We start from the raw sequence: 26957 nt of genomic DNA on the forward strand, positions 1-26957 counted from the left end.
TTGTACCTGAGATTGATTGACTGAGTAATCGATTGATTGACAGCCTCCCCTTGTTTGTTCCCATTTTTAGGCCACTGAAATTTGAAAAGAAAACCCCTATAAGTAAATAAGGTGAATGGTTCTGAGTCTTTGTAACAAGCCTGTGTGTGTGCCAACGCAAAAGATAACGTCCCTTTCAAATATATCTCACCATTCATACTAAGCTTTTTTTTTTCTTTCTCTCTTTTCTTCTAATTTCTGCTTCACTTCTCATCACTCTCTCTCATCAGACACCATGTCTTTTCTTTTGTTTTTGTTTGGGTTTTTTCTTCTTTTTTTTTTTTTTTTTTTAAATGGGATAAAAAAATTTCCGTAGCTTTTTGATAACCTTGAACTGACTGCCACTTTTGCTCAAGAGAGGTTAAATGCAACTGAGGGATTTTTCTTTTTTTCTTTCTTTTTTTTGTAATCAGTAAAATTCTGTCATGCTGTGCAGTAGACGTCGTCTGTGTTCACGCTCGTCGTCTCCTCTTTAATCAGAGCAAAAACTGACGTCTTAACGAGCGGTGCGCGTTCGCCCGTTAACCGGTCTTCTTCGGACGCGCGCCGCCACACGCTTGGCCTTATGAGGACGTCGCAAGGGCCAGCACAGAATGTGAGCTGAGGGCTCGGTAAAGGAGGGGGACAGGGTTCGGGGCAGGGTTGGGAGGGTTAGGGGGAGGGAGGGTGCAGACCTCTGGTGTATGGGGTGGCAGCGAGGTTGGATTTTAGGGAGGCGCTGTATGACCTGTGGTACACGACCAGCCGCAGCCGCGTTTGGCTTTAACCCTCTCTTGTCAGGGAGCTTTCTAAAAATGGCATGACAGCTGTGAATGTACAAAATGCAGCCTTTTTAGAAAAAAATACAGATATCACCCCTGCCGTGTCCAGCAGGCCAGGCCAAACGGCACACGACACAGATTGTCATCCTCTTGCTCTCTGTTCTTTTCACTTTTTTAAAAAAGATTTTTATTAAAAATTTTTATTTTGGCGAGTTGGCCGCCTGCTCTGCGGGCACGCTGGACACGCAGGTCCTGGTGTCCCTTTGTGCTTTACTTTGAAGAACATAGAAGCTTGTTGCCTTATTTTGTCACCTTTCATACATCACCCATCAGCTTCATCTTCCAGACGCAAGGTTATTGCCAATACGCACAGCTTCCTCCGTGTGTGTGTGCGCGTGCGTGCGTGCGTGTGTGTGTATATATATATAAAAAGAGAGAGTAATATTTATGAATCTATTTTTTCCTATTTTGTCATGAGAGCTATTGATAAGAAACAAAAAGAAGACAAAGTCCTTTTCTTTTTTTCCTCAGTGGGACACTGCCATATTATTTTGAAGGGAAGTGTTTATTTTCTTGAAAAAAACTAAAACAAAAACTAGACTATGAATAATAATATAATGAATAAAAACCTGAAAAAATAGGAAAGCAGTAAAAGTGAACCACCGCGTTAACTTGTGGTCGGGATGTGAACAGTGCGCATGTCAGTATTGTGATCTACCTCAGGCTTCAGGGTACCTCAGTCCAATCTTTCATTTCTCCCTTTTTCCACATTTTTGTATGCCTTGTTAACTAATCATTTTGAGCGTTTTTAATTTTCTTTTTTAATGAAATAAAAAAAGATAAAAGATCTACAGTAATCTCTACTCTCTTCAGGTCCAGCCGACTAGTGAAACTTTGTAAAAGAAAAAATCAACTAAAATAACCGTAGTCAACGTTGTCGGACTGTTTGCCTGGACGCCATACAACCTCTTAATGATACAAAAGAATTTCCAAGTCAGTTTTTTTTGTTTTGTTTGCTAGAAAGGAATGAAGAGCAGGATCTAAGGGGTACATACCTGCCCGATGTGGTTCTGAATGTGGATGTTGTGTACTGATTTCACCTTCAAAGAAATTAAAGAGAACGAAAAAAAAAGAAAAATCAGTTGATAGAAACAGAAACTAACCGACTGTACCTCTTGTTTTTGTTTTTTTTGTTTGTTTTTCCCAACCGTACCTCCAGGTTTTTTGAGACTTTTAACAACAAACCACGACGTTTATTCACTTGTGGAAAAAAATAACATAAAAAAAATTAATTACTTTTGTTTTGTTTTTTTTTATAACAACCCAATTTTACCAGCTCTATTTGATAACAGCATCCTCTGGGGTTGATTTGATGAAAACACAAAGCTGCAAAAATACACTGACAGGACTCTTGAACGTGGTGTGAAGCCCTAGTCTTCTGTGTAGAATGTAGAACAACTCTAGTCGTTGAAATGTCACTGTGTACGACAGGATAACTGTATATCTGTAAACATGTACAATAGTCGCACATTAATGCATCGTTTTCTGTCTCTCTATAACACCTACAAGTCTGCGCCTGCATTGTGAGAAATGGTGGGAGAAGTTTAGAGCGTCACAGGCTCACTCAAGCTGACCTCTAAATGGTTTTCTCATCGATCTACCGGTTATTACATTTATTTTTTTTTGTGCTGTACATTTCAGAATTACCTCTGAATCCAAGGCTGACTTAGTTACAGTTACTAAAACCAGTGTAGGGTAAAGGAATATAATAAATAAATGATGTAGTAAAAGTTAGTTAGTTTTTGGCACTATTTTAGGGATTTTTTTTTTTTTTTTTTTTCCCATCAGATGAGGATCCTTTTTTTTTTTTTTTGGTCCCAGTGAACACAGATTAGCAAAATAAAACATAAAGGTCTATCAAACTCACACAATGCCTGGGGCTGCTTCAGCACGCCTCCACCACAGCCGGTACAGTACCTCATACTGATGATGTTAGCTCGCCAGACCTGATTCAATTACCCTGACCTTACCCACACGAATGCAGTACAGTGCTTCTGTTGGAGCGCTTGACTCCTGCGGTGGGCTGCTTCACTTTAGTAGGGCATGTCTGTTCGCAGTAGCACTGGAAAATTGAATCTTGTCACTTACGGTTTGTCTGACTGGCAGGAGTAGGGTTTTTTCCCCTCTTTTTTTTTTTTCCTAGAGCAGATTTGAAGTTCTTTTCTCGCATTGCAGAGGACTCCTCAGGCCTCCGCCTCTCTTGTGTTTTTGGCTCTTTACTAGAAGAGCAGGTTTCCCCTCAGCCACAATCTGAGGCAAAACCTGCAAACATCATAGTAACTTTCTTTTTTACTTCCAAGGATTTTGGCGTTTCTAGGTTCAGTAGGGTGTTGCTAGGCATTAATTTCAGTATCAGAAAAAACACACTCGCATCACTAAGGACGCACAGTGCTGTTAGTCATATCGCACAGCGGTTGAATAACTTAGGCTTTATTTCGTTTTCTGTTGATCTGGTTTTCTTGTCAGTTACACTGATTAAATGTAGTCTGGAGCAGTAGCTGGGATTCTTTATTATCCAGTCATGTTAGATCACTACTTGCTGTTAAATTGTGTCCTAGCTAGGATTTTAAACAGATTTTAAGATTGGGATGGGGGAGGTGGGGGGATAAGAAAAAGAAAATGCAAAGTAGATATGAGTGGGCAGAGTAACCAGGTCTGAAAATAAAAGTGCTGGTAAAAGTTGTTCTGCCTATGGGACTGAATATTCAACACCATCCAAATTAACAAAAACAAGTATGGATCAGGTGATGAAGGATCAAGTCTGGTCAGATGTGCAGAACCACAGCAGTGGTTTTTTTTTTTTGTTTTGTTTTTTTGTCGTCCTAACTTGTGAACTGAGAAAAATGCAAAGACTTGCATGAGACTATTGCAGGCGATCCAGTATGTACTACACGTCATATAGCACTATACTTCAATTTGTGGTTTTACATCGATCCGACTCTTAACTGCTCTTCACCATTTGGGAGATTCCTTTTGTTTCCTCAGTAGGTCACAAACCCTCACGTCCTACATTTCCCACAGGCCAAAAGGTCCCAAAAACACCTCAAGGTAATTGGTGACTGTGCACTGGACAGACATATGATCCAATGTTACTACATCTCGTGGATCCGTGCCTTTCTGGTAACAGCCATGCTGTTGTTTTGAGTTGTGAGTGAACTGTATTGCTGAGCAACCTGGATCTGAGCAATAAAGAATATTTGAAAGAAAACTTTTCACGTTTTATTATTTCAAAGGTTTTGTACCTCTCTAATAAAGGTGCTTTCAACACTTACAATCTGACACACCAAAAGTCAGTCACACTGAAAAAAAGCCCGATGTAAGTAAAACCATTAAAAAAAAAAATCCCTTCATCCACCGAGTGCACTGGAGCTTCTCCTCAGTGGTTCTGTTTCATCTTGCACCGTGCACAAGATCACCAAGTATTAAATTTGAAACCCATACATTAAAACAAAATATACAAATCAGAAGAAAGACATTTTACTGCTAAACCAACAAAAAGACTGCAAAGAAGGATTTTTTTCTAGCAGGATTAAAGCTTCCAGTCACCCAAATTAACTGCACATCGGTTTTCAGACAATACCAGAGAACACCTTAACACGTTAAACACGTCCCATATAACAAGCCATTTAATCCGGTCACGCTTCTTTTCCAGAGGTCAAATTCTGGCCTCTAAATGACCCCCCCCCCCAAAAAAAGAAAGATTAACACTGAAACTGCAAGAAGCGATTGTCAAAACAATAAAAAAAAAAACATAACATACTCGTATAAACCAAAAAGAAAAATCATAAAAGCCCCACAAAACCATCAAACATTTACACCATCTCTTTCTGGTGCTCATGGAGGTAGAAGTGTGAGTTCAAAACTCCACAACAGGCACTTTGAACACTTGCTTTCTGAACATGAGTGCAAGAGCAAAATTTCCTTAAAATGCCCCCCGCCCCTTCGTGTCACCACTGTACATTCCTACATCTATAAACATTTACTGCTGTGCCAACATGTGGCACGGAAATATCTGGTACGACATAATTCTCCTCAAATACTCCCACTGTGATTTGTCCAGGTGGCTCTGCAACAGTAAAGCACTTTACACGTGTGTGTGTGTGTGTGTGTTTCATTCGCTCTCGAGGGCAGAAGGCATCAGTATGTTAACAAACAAACTCAGTCCCAGGATGGATCACTGGACCTTCTTATCGAGTCCATTCTGTGACTGGATGCCAAGTTTGAGTCGCTTCTGACTGAAGCGGCGGATGAGGGCACCAGGCAGCAGAGCCATGCAGGCGATGGCCAGCAGCTGCAGGAGCCGCTCCCAGGAGAACAAGTCATCCAGCGATGACACCTCGGATAGCATGACGCCTGTCTGGACGCAGATGAAGTTGTATGGCAGGAGGCCTGAAGAAGCGGACAATAGAGCAAGAACAAATTGTGCTGAAACACGATGGGTAACTTAATTTGCAATGACAGATGCAGCGTTGTGTTGTTGTTGCTTAACCCTGTAAGGCCCAAGAACCCATAATCCTAACCCTATGCTATCACATGAAAACTGTGTTTTTCCCCCCCTTTAAAAAACAGTTACTTGTTTTTACTCTATTACAACTCATGTGGTTATACCGGAGTGTTGGCATATGCCACCATATAAATTCTTAGTGTGCATATCTATGTAGAAACCAGGCTTAAGTCTGTGCTGTGAAGAGGAGTTTAATTAGGTTTTATGCAAGCTGTAGGAGGCCTGGCACGAGCTGGTAAGTAACAACATCACAATCAATCCGATTTTTATTTCGAACATATAAGTAATAATTTTGTTAATACCCTTAAAAACAAACAAATGCATTTATCAAAATTAGGAAAAAACAATGTTTTCATGTGTGTGATGGGCGCTGGATACTAAGAGCCCACATGTGGCCGACACTGTTGCCAACATTTATACCTGTTCTGTTCCTTTTCTATTAACGATATGATTAACTTTCAACCTGAAAGTCAAAGAGGTTGTTGCTCTCTGTGCAAGTTTAATGACCATGACCAGATCAAAGATGCCTGCAACTCGTTTAAAGACGAGGAAATCAGTCAGTTTAAGTCAGATATGGTTATGATTTTTTATAGGCACAGAATTATCTAAATCTAGAGGCGTATTAATAGATATAGCAGAGTTTTCCAGGAAGCGATAATTCAAAAAGTTAAAGCTAATAAGCTTGGTTTTAGCCTGTCAATAGTGACTGACTATTTTAAAAGCTGAAGCTGATCGTCATCCAGTATTTTGTTTTCAATGTGGAGTGCTAGACGTACCTCACTTAGTGTCACCAAGCAGAAAATCTGTGTGTGCTTACCAATGAAGACTGAGCAGAAAAAGAAGGTGATGGGGATGTTTACAATTGGGGCAGACATATTCAGAAACCAGTTGGGAGTCATGGGAAAGAACCTCAGGAAGAGCAGGAAGAAGAACAAACAGTCCTGGTTTTCCTCCACCTGGAAGACAAGGAGAACAGATCAGAGGGGCTGGAGATATTTACAGAGGCAGGCGGCAGGTGTGTGTCATTGTTCTCGTCCCCTGTTCACATCAACTAGTCACGCGCAAGTTAACTCATCAGCAAAACTATACCAAGAGTCATCTTTTCAAAGCGTTACAGTCAAGTAGTCCTTTTGGTGAATAATAATGCAAATCCAAATCTGGCATAACTCTCAGTATACTCGGATATTTGCCAAACACCCACCAGCTACGAAGAAGCTCATCTTGTCAGTACATATACGTCCGTTAAAGGCCCAGCAGGCCTACCTTATTTTGCCTGTGCGCGTGGGTTATCTCTCTCTCCTGTCCTTGGCACCGCCCTCTGCAGCTGACTCCACTCAGCATTCAGCACCAGGGAGTACTTTAGGTCAGGGAGAGCCACTGCTGTGTCAGCATGTGAGCTGTGCATAGGAGCGTGTTTGATCAGTTCTCTTCAACTTATTCTTTTTGTGACCCACACAGCAAAGCCATGTCTCAGGTTTTACTGCATTTGATCTCTTTCGGTTTAATTATTAAAACTTAAGAGAAAAAAAAAATTGACTTGATTGATTAAATAGAAGAAAATACATAACATTAAACATGTTAACAACACAAAAGCCATATTAAACGCAGACTACTTTAGGCCCGGAAGTAGGATTCGTCACGTCATCACTTAACAATCGGATAGATGTAGGCTGCCGGGGGATTCCCATGATGCATTGAGTTTTTCCTTTCCAGTCACCTTTCTCACTCACTATTTATTAATAGACCTCTCTGCATTGAATCATATCTGTTATTAACCTCTGTCTCTCTTCCACAGCATGTCTTTTATCCTGTCTTCCTTCTCTCACCCCAACCGGTCACAGCAGATGGCCGCCCCTCCCTGAGCCTGGTTCTGCCGGAGGTTTCTTCCTGTTAAAAGGGAGTTTTTCCTTCCCACTGTTGCCAAAGTGCTTGCTCATAGGGGGTCATATGATTGTTGGGTTTTTCTCTGTATCTATGAAGCGCCTTGAGGCGACTTTTGTTGTGATTTGGCGCTATATAAATAAAATTGAATTGAATTAATGTGCAGCTGTCAGAAAGAAACAAAAACAACAACAACAACAACACAAACTCGTGAATTCACAAGATTAATGACTTCCTGCCAGCATTGTCCTGTTGTCTTTTTTTTTTTCTTTGAGCCAGCAGTATTGCCTTCAGTGGTTACATATTTCATATTCTTTACAGATCTCCATCACCTGCTCTATCACCAGGTGTCTCTGACTGGAGTAGGTGGGACTCAATCTATTTTATGAGCAAGAAGAGTGATGTAGCAAACACCCCCTTTCACATAAGCACACATACAGCCTGAAGTAGAAAGGCCTTCCTAACAAAGAAAGCTGACATTGTGGTAGCTGTTCTCTCTGAAATTTTAGGTTATGGCTGGCTCTGTGTCAAACTTTCTCCTGGGCTTCGTGTGGGAACACAACAATGTCGCTTCTACATATTTGACAGCAGAGTCTGAAATTACACCTGTCAACCATTTCTTCCTTTTCAAGGACAAGAAGTCACTGATTTATCAGATTCTATTTGTAAAAATGAGTATACTGGATTTCTTAAAGTGATAATATGATATGGCCAATGTCTTCTTGTAGGAAGTATTATTGTTAATAATAGCTTGACAGGTAAAACCTTTGATTTTTGTAAATAAGATAAAGCGTAGCCCTCTTTACTGTTTATTTACAGCACACACAGCCAAATTAACAGTTGATCTCTGAGAAAACAACTTAATTTTAGTCCACCGGTATTTCAAAAACTTACTATCTTTGTTTCCTTCAGCGTGTTTTGTTTGTGTGACAGCCCAGTCATACCTTTCTCTGCAATGTGGAGACTTTATCTGGGAAGAGGTTCACAATGTAGTGTTTTCCAAAGAATTGGGAGAGGAGGAAGCACATTGTAGAGCCCACAGTTGTGAGCACACAGGCAAGCAGCAGTCCTTGATAGGGTCCAAATATAGCTCCCGCAAGAATGTTCTACACAATGACAAATGGAGACCAAAAGCCCGCGTTAATAGGCATCATCTGACACACAGCTCTGTGGCGTCTCTACATGCGAAAGGAGAGAAATACTTTGTGATCTAACACTGGTGTGAAGCCAGTATTTTGGCAGTTCTGCCCACTCAGATTGTCATTTGCATTATCTGAATATTCTTTTATCCTCCGCATTTATTTAAACAAGAGACACAAGCTGCATACCGCATGCTGCCCAAGTGCCTTTTGAATTTTCCTTCATCTTGCATGCAAATGTAATCTTTTCACACCTACAAGATGTGACACTTTTGGCATATTTTAGCCCATGTGTTCTCGTAATGTATTTAAACATACAAAATGCTTCATTAAAAGGATTTTACATGTGTTTTTAAGACAACCAGCACAAGAAATCTACCAGTTTTGTGCTCATCACAATGCTTGCCTTATCATCCTGGATCTATCTGTACACAGGACATTACCTTACCAGGAATGAGGATCCAGGAATAGCAAAGGACTGCTTGTAGAGATAAGCACTGCAGAAGAGGAGCAGGACATATCCAGTGTGCTCTGTCTTGTAGAACTGCAAGAGTTCAGCGAGTTCCCGGAGCTCCTCCAAGTCTGAAGGGAACTTTAACCTGTGAGAACATTCACATTTAAGTTAGTCATTTCTGTCAGGCCAGTTTCATGTTCACAGAAAGACCGGCAGCACAGAAAAAATATCATTGTGATCAAAAATGTTTTAACTTAAAGTTACTTTTAGATTTAAATACCCAAAAGAGTAACCCATGTGATTGCTGATGGGACTACAAACATGGTTCTATACCTATACCTAAATCTGCTAAAATCTGCTAAAACTGATACCAAAACAGTCTTTTTACATCACTTAAAAAACTAAGCTATTTTTTAAAGAAACTGCAATTTTTTCTAACTACCATCTGTTTTACTATTGACAAATCTCACTTCAATCCAAGATAAGTACAAAGAATGAAGTGAGTTTCTTTGAAAAGTTCATTCTTTGTGAGACAGAGTCAAACAGTTAGCATCACACTGTTGCTGCAGATTTTGTCAGCTGCACATTTATGGATGCAAATATCCCATCCCACCACATCCCAGAGGTGCTCTATTAGATTGAGATCTGGTGACTGTGGAGGCCATTTGAGTGCAATGACCTAATTTTCATGTTGAAGAAACCAGATTTAGTGTATCTGACACAGTGCATTATTCTTCTGGAAGAAGACAATGGACACACTGCTGCTATAAAGGAAAGAACCTGGTCAACAATGACACTCAGGTAGGCTGTGGTGATAAACAATGGTCAGCTGGTACAAAAGTACCCAGAGGGTGCTGAAAAATCTGCTTTGAATTCCAGCATCAGTTTCCTTTTCCTATGTAATCTTCTGCCCTGTAGCCCATCTGATTCAGGGCTTGATGTGCTGTGAAAACAAGCCATGTTCACCCAGAGAACTGCCACTCACACCGTGTGATTGGCTGATTATACATTTGTGTTAACAAGCAGTCAAAAAGTGTACCTAATGAGCAAAAGTATTATTTTAGGCTAATGAATGATATGAGGATCCCATTACACCTCTTTCTATGAAGTATCTGAATGACACAAACACCGGAAGGAGGTTTCCTCACTCAAAAATGGGACCTCGCTTGAAAACTTGAATGCTCTGCATGTAATTTAGAGTCCTGGCTTGGTGCAACTTTTATATGGGAAAAATCGTGACTTGGTTTGGGATGACACAGCTTTGAGCGTGTTCTTTTTCATTCATTACCAAAACTACACTTCAGTGGGAAAAAAAGGTTGAGCCCAGATAAACGCAAAATAATGCAGGAAGAGCTGGACACTGTTAATCTACTGTATTAAAACCAAATTACATTTCTACAGTAAACAACAACACAGCACTTGTCAATTATGACCTGATGACAACCCTCACAAGTTAAAACAGAAGCAAAAACTGGACTTGCTGTTTTAACTTTAGCTTTTCCAAAAGAGGCTTCAGTTAGAGTTAGTTAGTTTTTAGAGTCACTGCTTTTTGAAGGGGGGTTAAAAGCCTGCACATACGCTGCCTGTGCCTTATGAGCTGCATGCTAACATTAGCTTACTAGTGACCCAGCAGGGTCCAATTTAAATAAAGCTAAATTATGCACAGCATATAACAAAGCCCCAAACTATGGGTTACCAGCCAGCGGCTAAATATACCAGTCACCTGCTGGGTTCTTCTTCGTCTAAGGAGTCGCCGGGCTGCTGCTGTTGCTCCTCGGACACATGTCCAGCCTCGGCGCTCCGGACAGAACGCTTTCTTGGTCCCGCGGGGAGGTACAAGGACAGGGAATATAGATACAAGCTGGCTGCGGCGACAACCGTAATTAGTCCTACGAGTGAACGCATGTTCCCCTGAGTTTGATAGCCAGAAAAAAGCTTCACGTCCCGGTTGCTGTCAGCGAGAATAGCAACGGCAAGAAGCGGCAACCAACCGCCGCAGTGACGTCACATCCCCATGTCAATAGAACAGTTAAAATATTCAAATTACTAACCCACTAGCACCCACAAGTATATCTTATAATTTAATAGTCAGATTAAAGTACATATGAATAATATAAAAGGCGGGGGAAAAATAATTATTTATATTCTCTGCTTCCGATAGGGGGCGATAAGCGCGAGTGTTTGCCGCAGAAGAAGAGCGTTTGTTTACACGGAGGGGGAGGAAGTGTGACAAAGGTGATGAAGGATTGCTAACTGGATTAAAGTCAAGTTTCAAAGTTCAGTCTGCACTGCAAAAAAGAGAGTGCGACAACTCCAAGTATTCCTTCGACACCATGGCTCAGTACACTCGCGTTTCGGGATCCGTGGGCTTGATTACTCTCCAAAGTCCTCCCGTTAATGCACTCAGGTGAGCCGATTTAATGAACTTGGTCTGCACAACTTCTTATACTGCATTTTTCTATTTTTTAGCGTGTCTCGTAATGCGAATTCACATGTGCCTGATTGATTTTATATACAGTAGAGCTGTAGCTGCAACAGCAATTTGCAGCTTACACAAGAACAAGTAGAAAAGTAGAAAGTAGAAATCACGAAAGAGAGCTTTGTGCACCAGAAGATAGTAACTCAGGTGTTTTACCAGAGGGTGGCGTCAGAGAGAGTGATCCTCTGATTGCTGTTGTAAATGGCTTGAACCATAATCTGTCAAACATGAGTGATATCAAGTCTTTCTGTGCCAAAGTTGAAGTGACTGTTATGTCCTTTATTTATCCAGTAAAAAGACTTATCATACTTAATGTTTTTTTTAAATAAATCTGGCCAAGAGGGAAGTAGAAAATTAAAACAAATACCATATTAGTTGTATAAAGATATTTTAATTTGCCATAAAGAAGTGGATTGCTTATAATGTAGAGCGCAGAGTCGCTACTTGCGAAACAGGTCCTTTGTTTATTTTATATACACCCCTTCATAAACCCTGGTGTCTACAGCCTGTTTACAAATAGACACAAAGGTTTTGTAGTTGGTACTTTTTATAGACGGCTGTCTCATCATGCAGATTATTCCTAAACTGGCAGCTGCCATTCTTCTGCATATAGAGTCAGTAGGTTTTCATACCTTTAAGTACATTTTAGTGATCGGTTAATCTCATTCACGGCATTTACTTCAGGGTGATTTATTACCACCGCTGCTTTAGGAACAGCTTGAGGCTTAATACATTACAACAGAGAACTGTGATTAATTAACAGCTCACTAAAAACTCACCCAACCACAGTGTGATCTACTGGACCCTGGAACCTTTACTGGACCTCACAAGTTTACTTTAAGTCACTTAAGCTGTAGCAATAAATGAATCTATTTACTCCTTAGTTATGCTATCGTTGCCCTGTTTTATAGACATTTTCTCATCTTGTTTTTTTTTTTTTTTTTTAAATTCTATTCTGATGTGTACCTTAACGGGAAATCGACTGTATGATGCATTTTATTAGCTTCGTAAGATAAAATTATCAAAAAATAAAGTACATAGATGTTAATTATCAAAGTTTATACTGCTGTGCCTGTATTTGTTACATGCTTTTATTTTAAATTTGTGAAGAAGGGCTACAGCAGAACAGTTTACTGTTAAGTTTCAAATTTCACAAAGGGTGGAAAAAAAGGCCAAATAAAGTCGTGACTTTTTCCTCATGCAGTGCAGCGGTGAGGCAAGGCATTGTGGACTTGATGCAGAGAGCACTCAGTGAGCCAGAAGTGAAGTCTGTGGTCATCTGTGGCCAGAATGGGATATTCTGTGGGGGTATGCACATTTATTTTTTTATTTTTTTATTTTTTATTTTATAATGTAAGTGTCTCTGTCTGCCCATCTTCTTTCACTTATCCTATTGAAATTATTTTTTAAAGTATATTTTAAAAACATGCTCCATGACAGATTGGATCAAGTTGATCCCACTTTGTTCTTCTGGTGTTTTCCCTTCAATTTGAGTTCCCTTCAGAGTGGGCACCTCGAGTCCCTAAAAAGGGAACAAAGTAAAAAAAAAAAAGGCCTGTATTTATATAGCGCTTTTCTAGTCCCTAAGGACCCCAAAGCGCTTTACATATCCAGTCATCCACCCATTCACGCACACATTCACACACTGGTGATGGTAAGCTACATTGTAGCCACAGCCACCCTGGGGCGCACTGACAGAGGCGCCCCAGGGTGGCTGTGTCAGTGAAGTTCACAAGCAACCAAACATATTAGTGATACTCTAACAAAATAAACACATTTTCAGTTTTTCTTTTTTTTGCCCTTTTTATTAATTTAATGTTAATATTCCATCATTAAAAGGTGATTTGTTGCATACACATAATGCAGTAAACAATACAATACATGGCATTTGCAGGTGTAAACACAAAAGCAAAACCAGAAGTAAATAATTTCACATAGAAATAATCCTAAACTGTACATTTTTCAACTATTTGTGTCATTATGTCCACCATCATTTAACTTGGAGCTTATTTGTTTAACCGTTGTGTTTCATTCTATAAAATATGAAAAATAGAGAAACGTGTTTTTTTCTCAACTAGAACCCAAATATGTCTGTCAGACAAGGTTGAGAAAAGTAGAAAAGAGCTACACAAAATAATGAATTGCTGATCTGCATATCATGACCTTTCTTTCTCCAAGTTTCTGATCATTTTGTCGATTTGAATTTATGCAACAGGAGCAGACATCAAGGAGTTTGGGGGACAGATGTCTGGGCCTCCCCTGATACCGATGATCCATGCCATCGAGGCTGCTTCCAAGCCCGTGGTGGCAGCTATAGAGGGGATCGCTTTAGGTGGAGGCCTTGAGTTGGCACTTGGCTGTCATTATCGGATCGCACACTCTAAAGTTAGTTCATGCTTCAGATCTCTGTCCCTGTCAGCCAGTGTCTCTTTAATGTCAGCGATGTAACGCATCGATGTCTGTCAGTATCTGGCATGTTGTGAAGCTTTTGCATAATAATGTTTTTGTTTTGTTTTTTAATAAATTTTATCAAATGACTAGAAAAAGAGTGAGTTTGTCTGTCAGACTTGAAAAGGTTCTTATCTGTCCAGAATACATTTGATATTTATGTCACTCACAGAAGCCAGGCAGAATAACACATATCATATTCAAAGAATATTTCCAGAAACATTTTTCTCTAATGTCTAAACCTCCACAGTTCAGTACGTCCCGTTTATCAAATTTTGTGCCTTTATGTCTTTTCAGGCCAGAGTGGGACTTCCAGAGGTGACTCTGGGGCTGCTGCCTGGTGCAGGGGGAAGCCAACGTTTGCCGAGGCTCATCGGTGTCCCGGCTGCCTTGGACCTCATCACCACAGGTAGCAGAAAGAAGTTAACACTGTCTGACTTTGATTAATAAAGTTTCCTAAACTTGGCGACTCCCAGCAACTTTTGGTTTCTGAAGAAGAGCACGCCCTAAAACGTTTGATAATAAAGCACCCAGACGTGTCACTGTATGCAGTCCTGCTAAAAACTAATGAGAAACTATTCAGTAGCTTGTAGAACCGCCTATAGAGGCAATAGTTTGACTTTATAGCCTCTCACATCATGTGTTTACAACATTGCTTCATTTCATTGAGGTTTGCTGGCATTTGAGTATACAGAGCTCTCTTAAGGTCTCAACACAGCATATTAGTCACTGGGCCTACAGCAAGTGTTGTAGATTTGCTGTTGTGGTTGGGCTCATCGTCCAGTTCAATGACCCAATTTTGGCCGAGCTTTAGCTCACGGACAGAGAGCCTCATATTTGACTCTAGAATACTTTGGTATACAGAGTCTGAATGATCAGCCCTTCACCACAGTGGTTAACTGTTGTTGTGAGGTGTTTGTGCTGATGCTGTGTTTTGTTTTCTGTGCATTATGACCAAACATCTCCACTTTGTCTTGTTTGTCCAAATCACATTGTTCCAGAAGTCTTATGTTTTGTTCAGATGCAATTCTGCAAATAGAGCTGTGCTGCCTCTGGAGAGAAGAGGCTTTCTCCTGGAAACCAAACAAGTCATATTTGTTCAGTGTGTCTCTGATTGTACAACCATGACTTTAATATTTAACGAACAAACTAAGGCCTAAGATGTTGCTCTTAAGTTGGTTTATTTTATTTTTTATTTTTTGCCGTTTCTCTGATTGTTGCACGCTGTGACCTTGAGGTGAATTTGTTTGGATGTTGGCAGTCTACCAAAGCTCCTGCTTTCATAGAAATGCTCACACTTGCTAATGATCATTTATTTAACTGTATTTGATTAGCAGCACCTGTCTGCTGCTTACCCCTGTAATTCCTATGGAAACAGCAAGGGTTTTTTTTTTTTCTTTTTTCACATGTGACTGAAAATAAAATCAAAATAAACCAGGAGACAGTTTACATTGATGACCAGCAGAGGTCAGCGTGAATTAACGTTTTACTATGTGATGCTGCAGGAGCGATTCACTGCCCTGTTCAGAATGTCTGAAATGTTCCTCACAAACTATAATTCTTCATCTTTTGATTTTTTTTAAAAGTCTATTTTACTCTATTATGCTATTTAGTTTTGTGAGACGTTGCCTTTATTTAACTAAAACAGGAGATGATGTGGTTTTAAGCTAAGCGTCTAAATGCCAAGGTCACCTGAAACGGTCATCATTAATTCATATTATGTTCATCGTATCATTCATATGGAGCCTTGACGACACTCATGTCTCCCACAGGTCGCCACGTGACTGCCGCAGAGGCACTGAAATTCGGATTAGTGGACCAGATTACTGATCACAACACTGTGAATGTAGCTGTGAAGTTTGCCCAGCGAGTCGCAGGTGAGATGTGGATGAAGGGAAAAAAAGAAGCAAATGGTACTCACTGGCTTATTATACTCTCTCTCTTCACTGGTTTAAAAATTGATTCTGTGGAAGCAGGGAAGAAATTCCACCTAGAGCAGTTATTTTAGGAGAGTCTGACATCAAGAAGCGCTGATATGTAGGTTGTGGAAGTAAAAGGAAGGAGAAAATGCAGCAGCCAGATCCTTCACCACAGAAGCCATAAATGTTTCATGGATCTGTCAGATGTGCTCTGATGTCTTCACTGCTTTTGCTGTATTATTCAGAAGGGCGAAAAGGGACAAACTTTCCTAGAATATTCATAACGGGCCCTCACCAGTCATTTTGGAGGATGAGGATTTCCCCCACACGTGCGTACCAGCCTCATTTACTCGCTGAATGGGCTGCGAAGTGTGCCACATCCCTGTAGTTTAGGATGATTTATCAGTCAGTGGAAAGAGCGGCCCATTCATATTTGCTAGATGGTGATAAATAGTGACAGAAAGCATTGGTAGACTCAGCCTGAATGAAAAAGTATGACAAAATTTTTCAGTCATCTAGTTTACTTTTTGGAAAAAAGCCTCAATTTTTACCGGTCTTTGCGCTAAGCTAAGCAACCTCATATTAGGCATACAGACACAAGTACTATGAAACCTTTCATCCAACACTCAGCAAGAAAGCGGAGAGGCATATCAGAAGGTGTGTCCTAGGATGCTAAAGGCGTGTGCTGCTGAACTTGGGGAGCCGCTACAACGAGTCTTCAACCTCAGTCTGCGACTGGGGAGAGTGCCCGCCCTATGGAAGACATCCTGCATCGTCCCGGTCCCCAAAAAGAACCGGCCCAATGAGCTGAATGACTTCCGACCGGTGGCACTGACGTCACATCTTATGAAGACTCTAGAGCGGCTCTTCCTCAACCTCCTCCGACCACAGGTACAACATGCCCAGGACCCACTACAGTTTGCATACAAGGTGGGTGTCGGAGTGGAGGATGCCATCCTGTACCTCCTACACAGAGCCCACTCACACCTGGATGGGGGAAAAGGCACGGTCAGGATCCTGTTTCTTGACTTTTCCAGTGCCTTTAATACCATCCGGCCCTGTATGCTTCAGGAAAAACTGAACAGGATGGAGGTGGACCCCTGCCTGGTGGCTTGGATCTCCGACTACCTCACCGACAGACCACAGTACGTCAGGCTGAAGGACATCACGTCTGACACAGTGGTCAGCAGCACAGGAGCACCACAGGGAACTGTGCTGTCCCCTCTTCTCTTCACCCTGTACACCTCTGACTTCTGCTACAACTCTGAATTATGCCACATTCAGAAGTTTGCAGACGACACAGCCATCATGGGGTGTATCTGGGATGATCAGGAAGAGGAGTACAGAAGTCTGGTGAGGAACTTTGTCGCATGGAGTCACACAAACCACCTGCAACTCAACACCTCAAAGACTAAGGAACTGGTTGTGGACTTCGGGAGGTCCAGAGAAGGTCCACTGCCGGTTCAGATAGAGGGGGAGGAGGTGGAGGTGGTCAACAAGTACAAGTACCTCGGGCTGTGGGTGGACAATAAACTGGACTGGTCATGCAACACAGAGCACCTGTATAAAAAAGCCCAAAGCCGACTGTACTTCCTCAGGAGGCTGAGGTCTTTTAACATCTGCAGGAAGCTCCTGAGGATGTTTTACCAGTCGGTGGTTGCTGGAGTACTTTTCTATGCTGTGGTGTGCTGGGGGAGCAGCACAGCAAAGAGGGACTCATCCAGGCTGGAGAAACTGATCAGGAGGGCTAGCTCTGTGGTCGGCATGAAGCTGGACACTCTGGTGACAGTGGCAGAGAAAAGGACATTAAAGAAACTGATGGACATTATGGACAATGCTGGGCATCCTCTGCACACGGCCATAAACAATCAGAAGAGTCTGTTCAGTGACAGGTTGCTTCTCCCCAAGACAAGAACTAACAGACTTAAAAACTCCTTTGTCCCACACGCCATCAAACTGTTTAACTCCTCTCTGGAGGGGAGAGGGAGAGGAAACAGGAGGACAAAGGAGGGGGGAACAACTAAGCTGCAGTGCCTCTTCACCTCACTGTACAATACCTTGTGCAATACTTTTTGTAAATAGTCAACAGTGCAATAGACTCAATACTTGAAATGTGCAATTCACTTGTATTTTTATTTTTTATTCCTATTTATTCTATTTATCCCCTTTGTATATTTTATTTATATTTGTCTCTGTATTTATATATGTGTGTGTGTGTGTGTGTGTGTGTGTATGTGTATATATATATATATATATATATATATATATACAAAAAAAAACACCCAGCACGCCCCTGCGGGCGGTTTATCCTTCAAGCTCGGGTCCTCTACCAGAGGCCTGGGAGCTTGAGGGTCCTGCGCAGTATCTTAGCTGTTCCCAGGACTGCGCTCTTCTGGACAGAGATCTCCGATGTTATTCCCGGGATCTGCTGGAGCCACTCGCCTAGCTTGGGAGTCACCGCACCTAGTGCTCCGATTACCACGGGGACCACCGTTACCTTCACCCTCCACATCCTCTCGAGCTCTTCTCTGAGCCCTTGGTATTTCTCCAGCTTCTCGTGTTCCTTCTTCCTGATATTGCTGTCATTCGGAACCGCTACATCGATCACTACGGCCGTCTTCTTCTGTTTGTCTACCACCACTATGTCCGGTTGGTTAGCCACCACCATTTTGTCCGTCTGTATCTGGAAGTCCCACAGGATCTTAGCTCGGTCATTCTCCACCACCCTTGGGGGCATCTCCCATTTTGACCTCGGGACTTCTAGGTTATACTCGGCACAGATGTTCCTGTACACTATGCCGGCCACTTGGTTATGGCGTTCCATGTATGCCTTGCCTGCTAGCATCTTGCACCCTGCTGTTATGTGCTGGATTGTCTCTGGGGCATCTTTACACAGCCTGCACCTGGGGTCTTGCCTGGTGTGATAGACCCCAGCCTCTATGGATCTTGTACTCAGAGCTTGTTCTTGTGCTGCCATGATTAGTGCCTCTGTGCTGTCTTTCAGTCCAGCTTTGTCCAGCCACTGGTAGGATTTCTGGATATCAGCCACCTCCTCTATCTGCCGGTGGTACATACCGTGCAGGGGCCTGTCCTTCCATGATGGTTCCTCGTCTCCCTCCTCTTTCTTGGGTTTCTGCTGCCTGAGGTATTCACTGAGCACTCGGTCAGTTGGGGCCATCTTCCCAATGTATTCTTGGATGTTCCTTGTCTCATCCTGGACTGTGGTGCTGACACTCACCAGTCCCCGGCCCCCTTCCTTCCGCTTAGCGTACAGCCTCAGGGTGCTGGACTTGGGGTGAAACCCTCCATGCATGGTCAGGAGCTTTCTTGTCTTTATGTCAGTGGCTTCTATCTCCTCCTTTGGCCAGCCTATTACCCCAGCAGGGTACCTGATCACGGGCAGGGCGTATGTGTTGATGGCCCGGATCTTGTTCTTACCATTCAGCTGACTCCTCAGGACTTGCCTGACCCTCTGCAGGTACTTGGTGGTTGCAGCCTTTCTAGCGGCCTCTTCATGGTTCCCATTTGCCTGCGGGATCCCCAGGTACTTGTAACTGTCCTCTATGTCTGCAATGTTGCCTTCTGGTAGTTCAATCCCCTCAGTTCTGACTACCTTCCCTCTCTTTGTTACCATCCGACTACACTTCTCCAGTCCGAACGACATTCCAATGTCATTGCTGTATAGCCTGGTAGTGTGGATCAGTGAATCGATGTCTCGTTCACTCTTGGCATACAGCTTGATGTCATCCATGTACAGGAGGTGGCTGACAACTGCTCCGTTCCGTAGTCGGTATCCGTAGCCAGTCTTGTTAATGATCTCACTGAGGGGGTTCAGGCCTATGCAGAACAGCAGTGGGGACAGAGCATCTCCTTGGTAGATCCCGCACTTGATGGTAACTTGTGCTATGGGCTTGGAGTTGGCCTCTAGTGTTGTACGCCACATCCCCATTGAGTTCCTGATGAAGGCTCTTAGGGTCCCATTGATCTTGTACAATTCTAGGCATTCCAGTATCCAGCTGTGGGGCATTGAGTCATAGGCCTTCTTGTAATCAATCCAGGCAGTGCACAGGTTGGTCAGTCTGGTCTTGCAGTCTCGGCTGATTGTTCTGTCTACCAGTAGCTGGTGTTTTGCACCTCTGGTATTCTTGCCAATTCCTTTCTGTGTCCCGCTCATGTATTGACCCATGTGCCTGTTCATCTTAGCCGATATGATGCCTGACAGGAGCTTCCATGTAGTACTGAGGCAGGTTATTGGTCGGTAGTTGGAGGGGACCGGTCCCTTCTTGGGGTCCTTGGGGATCAGGACCGTCCGGCCTTCAGTTAGCCATTCCGGGTGTCTCTCGTTAACTAGCAGCTGGTTCATTTGTGCTGCCAGACGCTCGTGGAGTGCAGTCAGCTTCTTCAGCCAGTAGGCGTGAACCATGTCGGGCCCTGGTGCTGTCCAACTCTTCATACTGGAGACCCTTTCTTGGATATCTGCCACTGTGATGGTTACTGGACCCTGTTCAGGGAGGTCGCTGTGGTCTGCCCTCAGATCCACTAGCCACTGAGCATTGCCGTTATGGGTTGCATCCTTCTCCCATATGCTCTTCCAGTATTGCTCGGTCTCCAGCCTTGGTGGTGCTGTTTTCTTATTGTTCCCTTGCCACTGAGAGTACACCTTTGCTGGTTCTGTGGAGAACAGCTGGTTTATTCTCCTGCCTTCTATCTCTCTGGTGTACCTCCTCAAGCGGCTGGCCAAGGCTGTGAGTCTTTGCTTGGCAGTTTCCAAGGCCTCAGGTATGGACAGCTTGCTGTATTTCTTAGGCACCTTATTTGTCGCACCTTTCTGCAACTCCGTTAGTTGGCTAACCTCCCTCCGTGCTACTTTGATCTTGCCCTCTAGCCTCCTTCTCCATGGAGGGTACTGCCCCTTGTGGCTGTTCAACTTGTAGCCAAGCATCTCACTGATCACTGCTGCCGTATTGTAGATCAGCTTGTTAGTGTCGGTAATCGTGGTTGTAGGTATTGCCCGTAGTGCTGCATTAACATCATCTAGCAGACCTTCTGAGGGTACTTCACGTAATCTTGGTAACCGGCTACGGGGGATCCAGGTTTCAAGCTTGGCCATGATCCTATTTTTCAGGTCAGTTCCTCTCGCACTCAACGATCCTTCTCCTATCGCACTTGGGGCTATGTACCCAATCTCGGGTGGGGGTGATGATATCTCCCCCCTGACCTGGCGTCCTGACTCCTCCTTGCCGTAGCATTTGTGTTGTACCTCGTCAATCTCTAGCTGTGAGAGCAGTCCCTTCTTTCGAATGTTGGAACACTGAGCTACTAGTTGTTTCGCCGTCATTGTGGATGTTGGGTATCGAAGAATCCATAGGTCCCTCATCCTATTCATGTAGCCCCTTCCGCCGGGGTTACTTGCGTAGTAGCATTCCAACAACGCCCTGTTTTCGTCCCTTGCCCACCGATGCCTTCTTGTTCCAGTAGCCCACTTTTCGTCAGGGTGCCCTGGTTCCTCAACACCTGACGCGGACCTTGTTGATCCGGGCGACATCCGAGCCGGCATGCCTTCATATTTATCTGTCTCGCTCATGTCTGCGGTAGGCTTGCTTAGCATAGGGGGTCTAGCCTTAGGACCCTTACTGGATACAGACGCCCCAGGCAGGAATCGAACTTGCGATCCTCTGTTTAACCACTACGCTATCCAGCTGCTATATATATATATATATATATATATATATATATATATATATATATATATATATATATATATATATATATATATATATATATATATAACAGTTCTGTAACTGTAACTTCGGTCGTTGCTGTGCTTTTTTTGGAAGTCGAATTTCCCAGAGGAACCCACCCGAGGGATTAATAAAGTTCTATCTTATCTTATCTTATCTTATCTTATCTTATCTTGCTATATTCCCTCTAGTACTGCAGAATAATGCACACACCACCCACTCTGCTGTGTGGTTCGGTGAGGGGAAGGTACATTTTGTTTAGTCCTGCCTCGGCATAGCCCTGCGAGAGCTTATGTTTCTTCTCCACGAAAGGAACGTGAGATGATGTTTTCATGACTACCCTGTAGGGTGCGTGCTAGATTTTTTTTTTTTTGATTTATTTATTTTTATTCCAGAGATGTCATCTTCATCTCTGGTGAGATTTCTTGGCAGTGACGGCTCATTTCGAAGGCATTTATGTTGGCAGCAATCTCACTACATCTGCACAAAACGTCAACAGTTAAGTCTTTAGGTTTGATTTACAATCAAAAGATGATTACAGTCTTGTGCTTTTTTTTTTTTTAAAAACATTTTTTTTACACAAATGTTTTTTGTTTTTTTCCCTCCGCAGTCTACTGCCAAGTTGACTTTGAGTGGGTGAGGAAGTGAGTGTTGTTGGTAAAGCCGAGGCTTAGAGTGAGTCAGACGGAGAAGCCAACGGCGTACAAGATGGGAGATTTGAGGAGATCGGGCCGAATCTGTGGAGGTTTTTAACAGATATTCCAGTCTTTTAGGTTGATTAGCAGGGGTGTTAAGTAGGGACGAGAAATGTGCAATTAACTTTACAAACCGAGCGTGACTGTTTGTGACATCGAGACGCGCAGCTGACGACACCCACGGAGTACAATCAGTCTGTGCACACAGTGTGTGGGTACATATTTATCCAAAGAGCAGTTGCACTTAAACTGATGCACGTGTGGCCTCGCAGATGTACACACACACTCACACACACACACACACTCACAACACACACCATATACACGCAAGCTCACGAGTCGAGGCTGGTGACGAGATTAACTTTTTTACCCCAGCGGTTGCAACATCTGTCCCGCTACATCTGTGAGGACGGCCAGGATTCCCAACCGCTGCGCAACAAATCCACAGCTCGACCATTTACAGATTAAGCGCTTCAATAATACTCTCCTAAATTACACAGGAATCGCATTGCACTGACACACAATACTTCACAGACATTTATTGTAGACAGAATGTGCATTAAACTGGTTTAAAATGACCCTCATAAGTCATTCCACACTTACAGTATGTTGTTTTAGGCAAAATACCTCCTTACTAAGTGGATACTCATAATCAAATATGGCCACTGTCCCTTTAAGCTTTGCCATGGTGACCCAGTTTCTGGCCCAGACCCATGGCTGAGTGTAATTCAGTGGAGCTGTGAAGGAGACAGGAACGGGAATTAAGATTTTTAACAAGGTTTTAGCCGAGTGGTCATCTTCTTCACAGTCATTGTTCCTCAGGCTTGAACACATCAGATGGGAAATCTTACGTTCGAAAGTTTTAGTATCTTTATATTAAATCTTTTCATGTAATTTGGCGCGTGGGGGGAGAAATGATGTTGCTCAAAGGATTGCGAATTCAGTTTATCCCCCCCTCTCTTCTTTGCTCTCACAGTTGGAAATTTACCTGCTATTTTGTCTGTTTTGCTTTTCATTCTGTTTCAGATCTGCGTTATTCAAGGTGAATGGTAACAGTAAACTGGCAAGGTCCCTCCCATTATCTGGGAATGGTCTGTCAAATCCCTCTGCACGTATAAGCTACCGGGCTATCTAGTGATTGAGTGGATGAGTGTGCCTGAAAAACCAATTACACCTGGACTGTGTGTGCTGAGAGCTGGTTGACAAATTTGAGAAGGTGGAAAAGAGTGGTACCTCTGGAAGATGGGAGGCACTTTTCGGTTTGAAAAGTTGAATTGTGCAGAGGCATCTGCACAGAAATCAGAAATGTAATTGCAGACTACAGGTTTAGCTGTCAGAAGTGTGACGAAGCTGAAAGCAGGCGATCATTCGGCTGGGGTCACATCGTCCTTTTTTTCTTTCTTTCTCTTTTTTTTTTTTCCCCCCCTGCAGATCAGCCGCTGGATGCACGTCGTATAAGCACATATCCGTGTCTGTGCCCCTCTGATGTGGCTGTTCTGTTTGAGGAAGTGATGCAGAGGGTGCGCCGGACTGCCCGTGGAGCCATAGCACCAATTGCGTGTGTCCAGGCGGTGCGCGCAGCGGCCACCCTGCCCTACAATCAGGGAATGGAGCGGGAGAGAGAGCTGATGGCTACTCTCTTCACCTCTGGCCAGGCCCGCGCTCTGCAGTACTTTTTCTTTGCTCAGAGAGCCGTCGGCAGGTGGAGCATGCCCAGTGGAGCCCGCTGGGATACGAGCAAGCCCAGGCCTGTACATAAAGCAGCTGTGATTGGTAAGGGCTTTTGTGGCTTTTAATTTCTACTTGTCCCAAGCTTTTCATTTATCACAAGCACGTTGACTCATCTCACTATCCGAGTGGCATCTCTACATCCAGGTTGCCTATGGAAACTAAGCCCTTGTTTACACTTCAGCTGAGTTTTAATGGATGTCTCTTCCCTGCCGCGAGGCTTGGATGTATGACAATCTGGATATGTGAAGCTCAGCAGCTTGTGTATTAAAATTGCAGGCTTTGGAAAAACGCTATGCTGCCAATGTAAAACTATTTACAGTCTAGCATTGCACAAAATGTTCCGTGTATATATTTATATCCTGTAATTTAACAGAAATGTCTCTGGCATTTGCATGGCTGTTGGTTCCGATATTTTTCCCCCCCCTATAGTCAGCGTGATTTTTGGTTTTGTTTTGTTTTTTTGTCGTTTCAGGTCTTGGCACCATGGGAAGAGGCATAACTGTTGCCCTTGCACAGGCAGGGTTCTCCGTGGTAGCTGTGGAGACTCAAGAGAAGCAGCTGATGGAGGCAAAGCAGGCAATATCAGGCATGTTGGAGCGAGGGGCTAAGAGACGTGGGGTCGCTCCTGCTCTAGACAAGATCAATTACGGCCGTAACATCCAGTCGGTAGCAGATGTCGACCTTGTCATCGAAGCTGTGTTTGAGGACATGGCTCTGAAAAAGAAGGTCTTTCAGCAGCTGTCCGCTGTTTGTAAACCTAGCACGTTCCTGTGCTCAAACACCTCTGGATTAGATATCGACCAGCTGGCCTGTCAAACCCGCAACCCAGAGCTTGTGGTTGGGATGCACTTTTTTGCTCCAGCCCACGTCATGAAGCTGCTGGAGGTGGTTTATGGGCCAAAATCCTCTCCTCTTGCTGTGGCAACTGCCATGCAACTGGGAAAGAAAATTGGGAAAGTCAGTGTGGCGGTTGGAAATTGTCGGGGTTTTGTGGGGAACCGCATGCTGAAGCCGTATTTGGAACAAGCCCTCTTCTTGTTGGAAGAGGGAGCCACACCTGAGTTTGTGGATCAAGTGCTGGAGGAGTTTGGGTTTGCCATGGGTGTGTTCAGAATGTCTGACCTCTCTGGGCTTGATGTGGGCTGGAAAGTGAGGATGGCTGATGGCTTGGCAATGCCCGACCCGACAACGGGACAGCCAACGAGGCTCCGACAAGGTCGTAGGTACAGCCCCCTGGGAGACCTGCTCTGCGAGCAGGGACGGTTTGGTCAGAAAACAGGCAGAGGGTGGTATCAGTATGATAAACCTGGCAGTCAGGTGGCTAAGCCTGACCCTTGGTTGCACAGCTTCCTTGATGAGTACCGAGCCCGGCACGCTTTGGTGGCACACCGCATAGACCACCAGGAGGTGCTGGAGCGCTGCCTCTATTCCATGATCAATGAGGGCTTCCGCATCCTGGAGGACGGAATAGCCGCAGGGCCTGAAGACATCGACGTCATTTACGTGTTTGGCTACAGCTGGCCTAGACACCACGGAGGCCCCATGTTTTACGCTGCCACAGTTGGCCTAAACAAAGTCCTTGAGAGGCTCGAGCACTACTACCAGGCTCACCCTGATGTGCCCAGCCTGCAGCCCTGCCACTTGCTCAGGAAGCTGGTGGCCAGCGGCAGCCCACCAATCCAAAAGTGGAGGGAAGTGATTAAGAAAGTCCGCAGCCAGCTGTAAACAACATTTCAACTTTAATGTGTTAATGCACTTCTGAGTTTACAAGCTGATTAAATGTTGACTTGCATAATCAAATAATAAGAAGCACCTGTAAAACTAAATGCATTTACCTTAAACCAAAAAAGGACCTCCTGTCTTTGCCAACCGCATTTGTTTTTTATCGTGACAGGAAAATTGCTCACCTCATAGATGAATATGTTCAACATGAAATACTAATAAAAACAGTGTCTATTGTGTATTAGTAGCAGTAATAAAGATTGATACAATAGATTGATCCAAAAAATTAATCTTCAGGAGTAGAATGGCACGCGCTTTAAGGAAAATTAACCATAATTTGGAAAAATAAACTGAAAGAAAAGTGTGACGGGAGTAGATGAACAGCACAGTACTGGGGATATTTGCAGGAAGCAAGTCATCTTAGTGTACGTGAAATGTCAGCTGATAAGAATAACAGAAGGAAGAAATTATACATCTTCAGCAGAGATGGATGACTGCGGGGAGGAGGGACCTCCTGTGGCGTTCAGCAAAGTACTTAGTCATTCTGTCTCTGGTGGACCAGACCACTGTGGAGAGGCTGAGCAGTGTTGTCTGTAGATAGACAGACAGATACTTTATTGTCCCCATGGGGGAAGTATGACTTGGACACTGCAAAGCCAGACCCCTCAACAAATATGGGCACTCGGCACCAACAGATACAGATTTAAAAGCCCAAAGGATAAGAACATCACTCAGACTGGATTTGAACTGCAGCCTCGTTTTATTTTGATCTTACTGACAGTTTGTACAGTTTGACTGTATTATCATTTCTTATATTTTGTCTACTTTATTCACACACGGAGGTGGACACAATACTAGGAGTGGCCACAGTGAAAAACAGACCTGACCAGGCTTTGAAGCCAGCGAATGTATTGCAGCAGATGAAGCTCTACAGAGGAAATAAAACTAATAATTGTGAATAAAATGTCTTTACTTAAGTTTGTGCTTTTAAAATTGTTTACCAAAAACATATATGGCACATAATATGCTAACGTTTGAATGTAAATTAACTTTTTGCTTTTCACTAATGATACTGCACAGTATAATCTGACTCTTCCAATAAAGACTTTATACAATCAGGTGTTGATCTGTTGTGATTTATACAAAAAAATGAATGATTGGTCCTCATCAAAATGATGCAATATCTAAAATCTAAAGTTTATTTAGTCAAATAATGAATCATTAAGGAAAGTGTGATCGGTATAAGCTGAATATATATATTTCAATTAAATTAAACATTTTACATTATATTTATATATGTAACATGTAATCAGATTACTTCAAGCAGGCATTTTGGGGCTTGAATATGTTTAAGTGTAGCGTTGTGCACCACTTTTATTTGGCT

General features: G+C 43.1%; 2 protein-coding genes across 2 annotated transcripts; one reads left to right on the plus strand and one right to left on the minus strand.

The window, feature by feature from the left end:
- Nucleotides 1–4066: 4066 nt before the first annotated feature.
- Nucleotides 4067–10912, minus strand: tmem41aa (transmembrane protein 41aa). Its single transcript, XM_086267005.1, has 5 exons — nt 10562–10912; nt 8833–8983; nt 8190–8351; nt 6182–6320; nt 4067–5249 (listed from the first exon to the last, which is right to left on the minus strand). Exons 1-5 carry the CDS (start codon nt 10741–10743, stop codon nt 5035–5037), a joined length of 849 nt encoding a protein of 282 aa, XP_086123131.1. The 5' UTR covers nt 10744–10912; the 3' UTR covers nt 4067–5034.
- Nucleotides 10593–26687, plus strand: ehhadh (enoyl-CoA, hydratase/3-hydroxyacyl CoA dehydrogenase). The gene is made up of 7 exons (XM_086266998.1): nt 10593–11245; nt 12522–12625; nt 13533–13702; nt 14063–14174; nt 15538–15642; nt 23552–23893; nt 24324–26687. The coding sequence occupies exons 1-7, from the start codon at nt 11172–11174 to the stop codon at nt 25574–25576; spliced, it is 2160 nt and encodes a 719-aa protein (XP_086123124.1). The 5' UTR covers nt 10593–11171; the 3' UTR covers nt 25577–26687.
- Nucleotides 26688–26957: the final 270 nt, after the last annotated feature.

The sequence above is a fragment of the Aulonocara sp. 'chitande type north' Nkhata Bay genome, linkage group LG16 (genome assembly GCF_057382095.1).
Source record: "Aulonocara sp. 'chitande type north' Nkhata Bay isolate Kocher_YH1m ecotype deep benthic linkage group LG16, A_spYH_male_GT1.1, whole genome shotgun sequence".
Taxonomy (NCBI): Eukaryota; Metazoa; Chordata; class Actinopteri; order Cichliformes; family Cichlidae; genus Aulonocara; species Aulonocara sp. 'chitande type north' Nkhata Bay.

Coding starts and splice junctions, on each gene's coding strand:
- tmem41aa (XM_086267005.1), bottom strand. CDS start 10,743: ATGCGTTCACTCGTAGGACTAATTACGGTTGTCGCCGCAGCCAGCTTG. Junction 8,984..10,561: donor GACGAAGAAGAACCCAGCAG/GTGACTGGTATA, acceptor ATGTTCTCACAG/GTTAAAGTTCCCTTCAGACT. Junction 8,352..8,832: donor TTCCTGGATCCTCATTCCTG/GTAAGGTAATGT, acceptor GTCATTGTGTAG/AACATTCTTGCGGGAGCTAT.
- ehhadh (XM_086266998.1), top strand. CDS start 11,172: ATGGCTCAGTACACTCGCGTTTCGGGATCCGTGGGCTTGATTACTCTC. Junction 13,703..14,062: donor ATCGGATCGCACACTCTAAA/GTTAGTTCATGC, acceptor ATGTCTTTTCAG/GCCAGAGTGGGACTTCCAGA. Junction 23,894..24,323: donor ACATAAAGCAGCTGTGATTG/GTAAGGGCTTTT, acceptor TTGTCGTTTCAG/GTCTTGGCACCATGGGAAGA.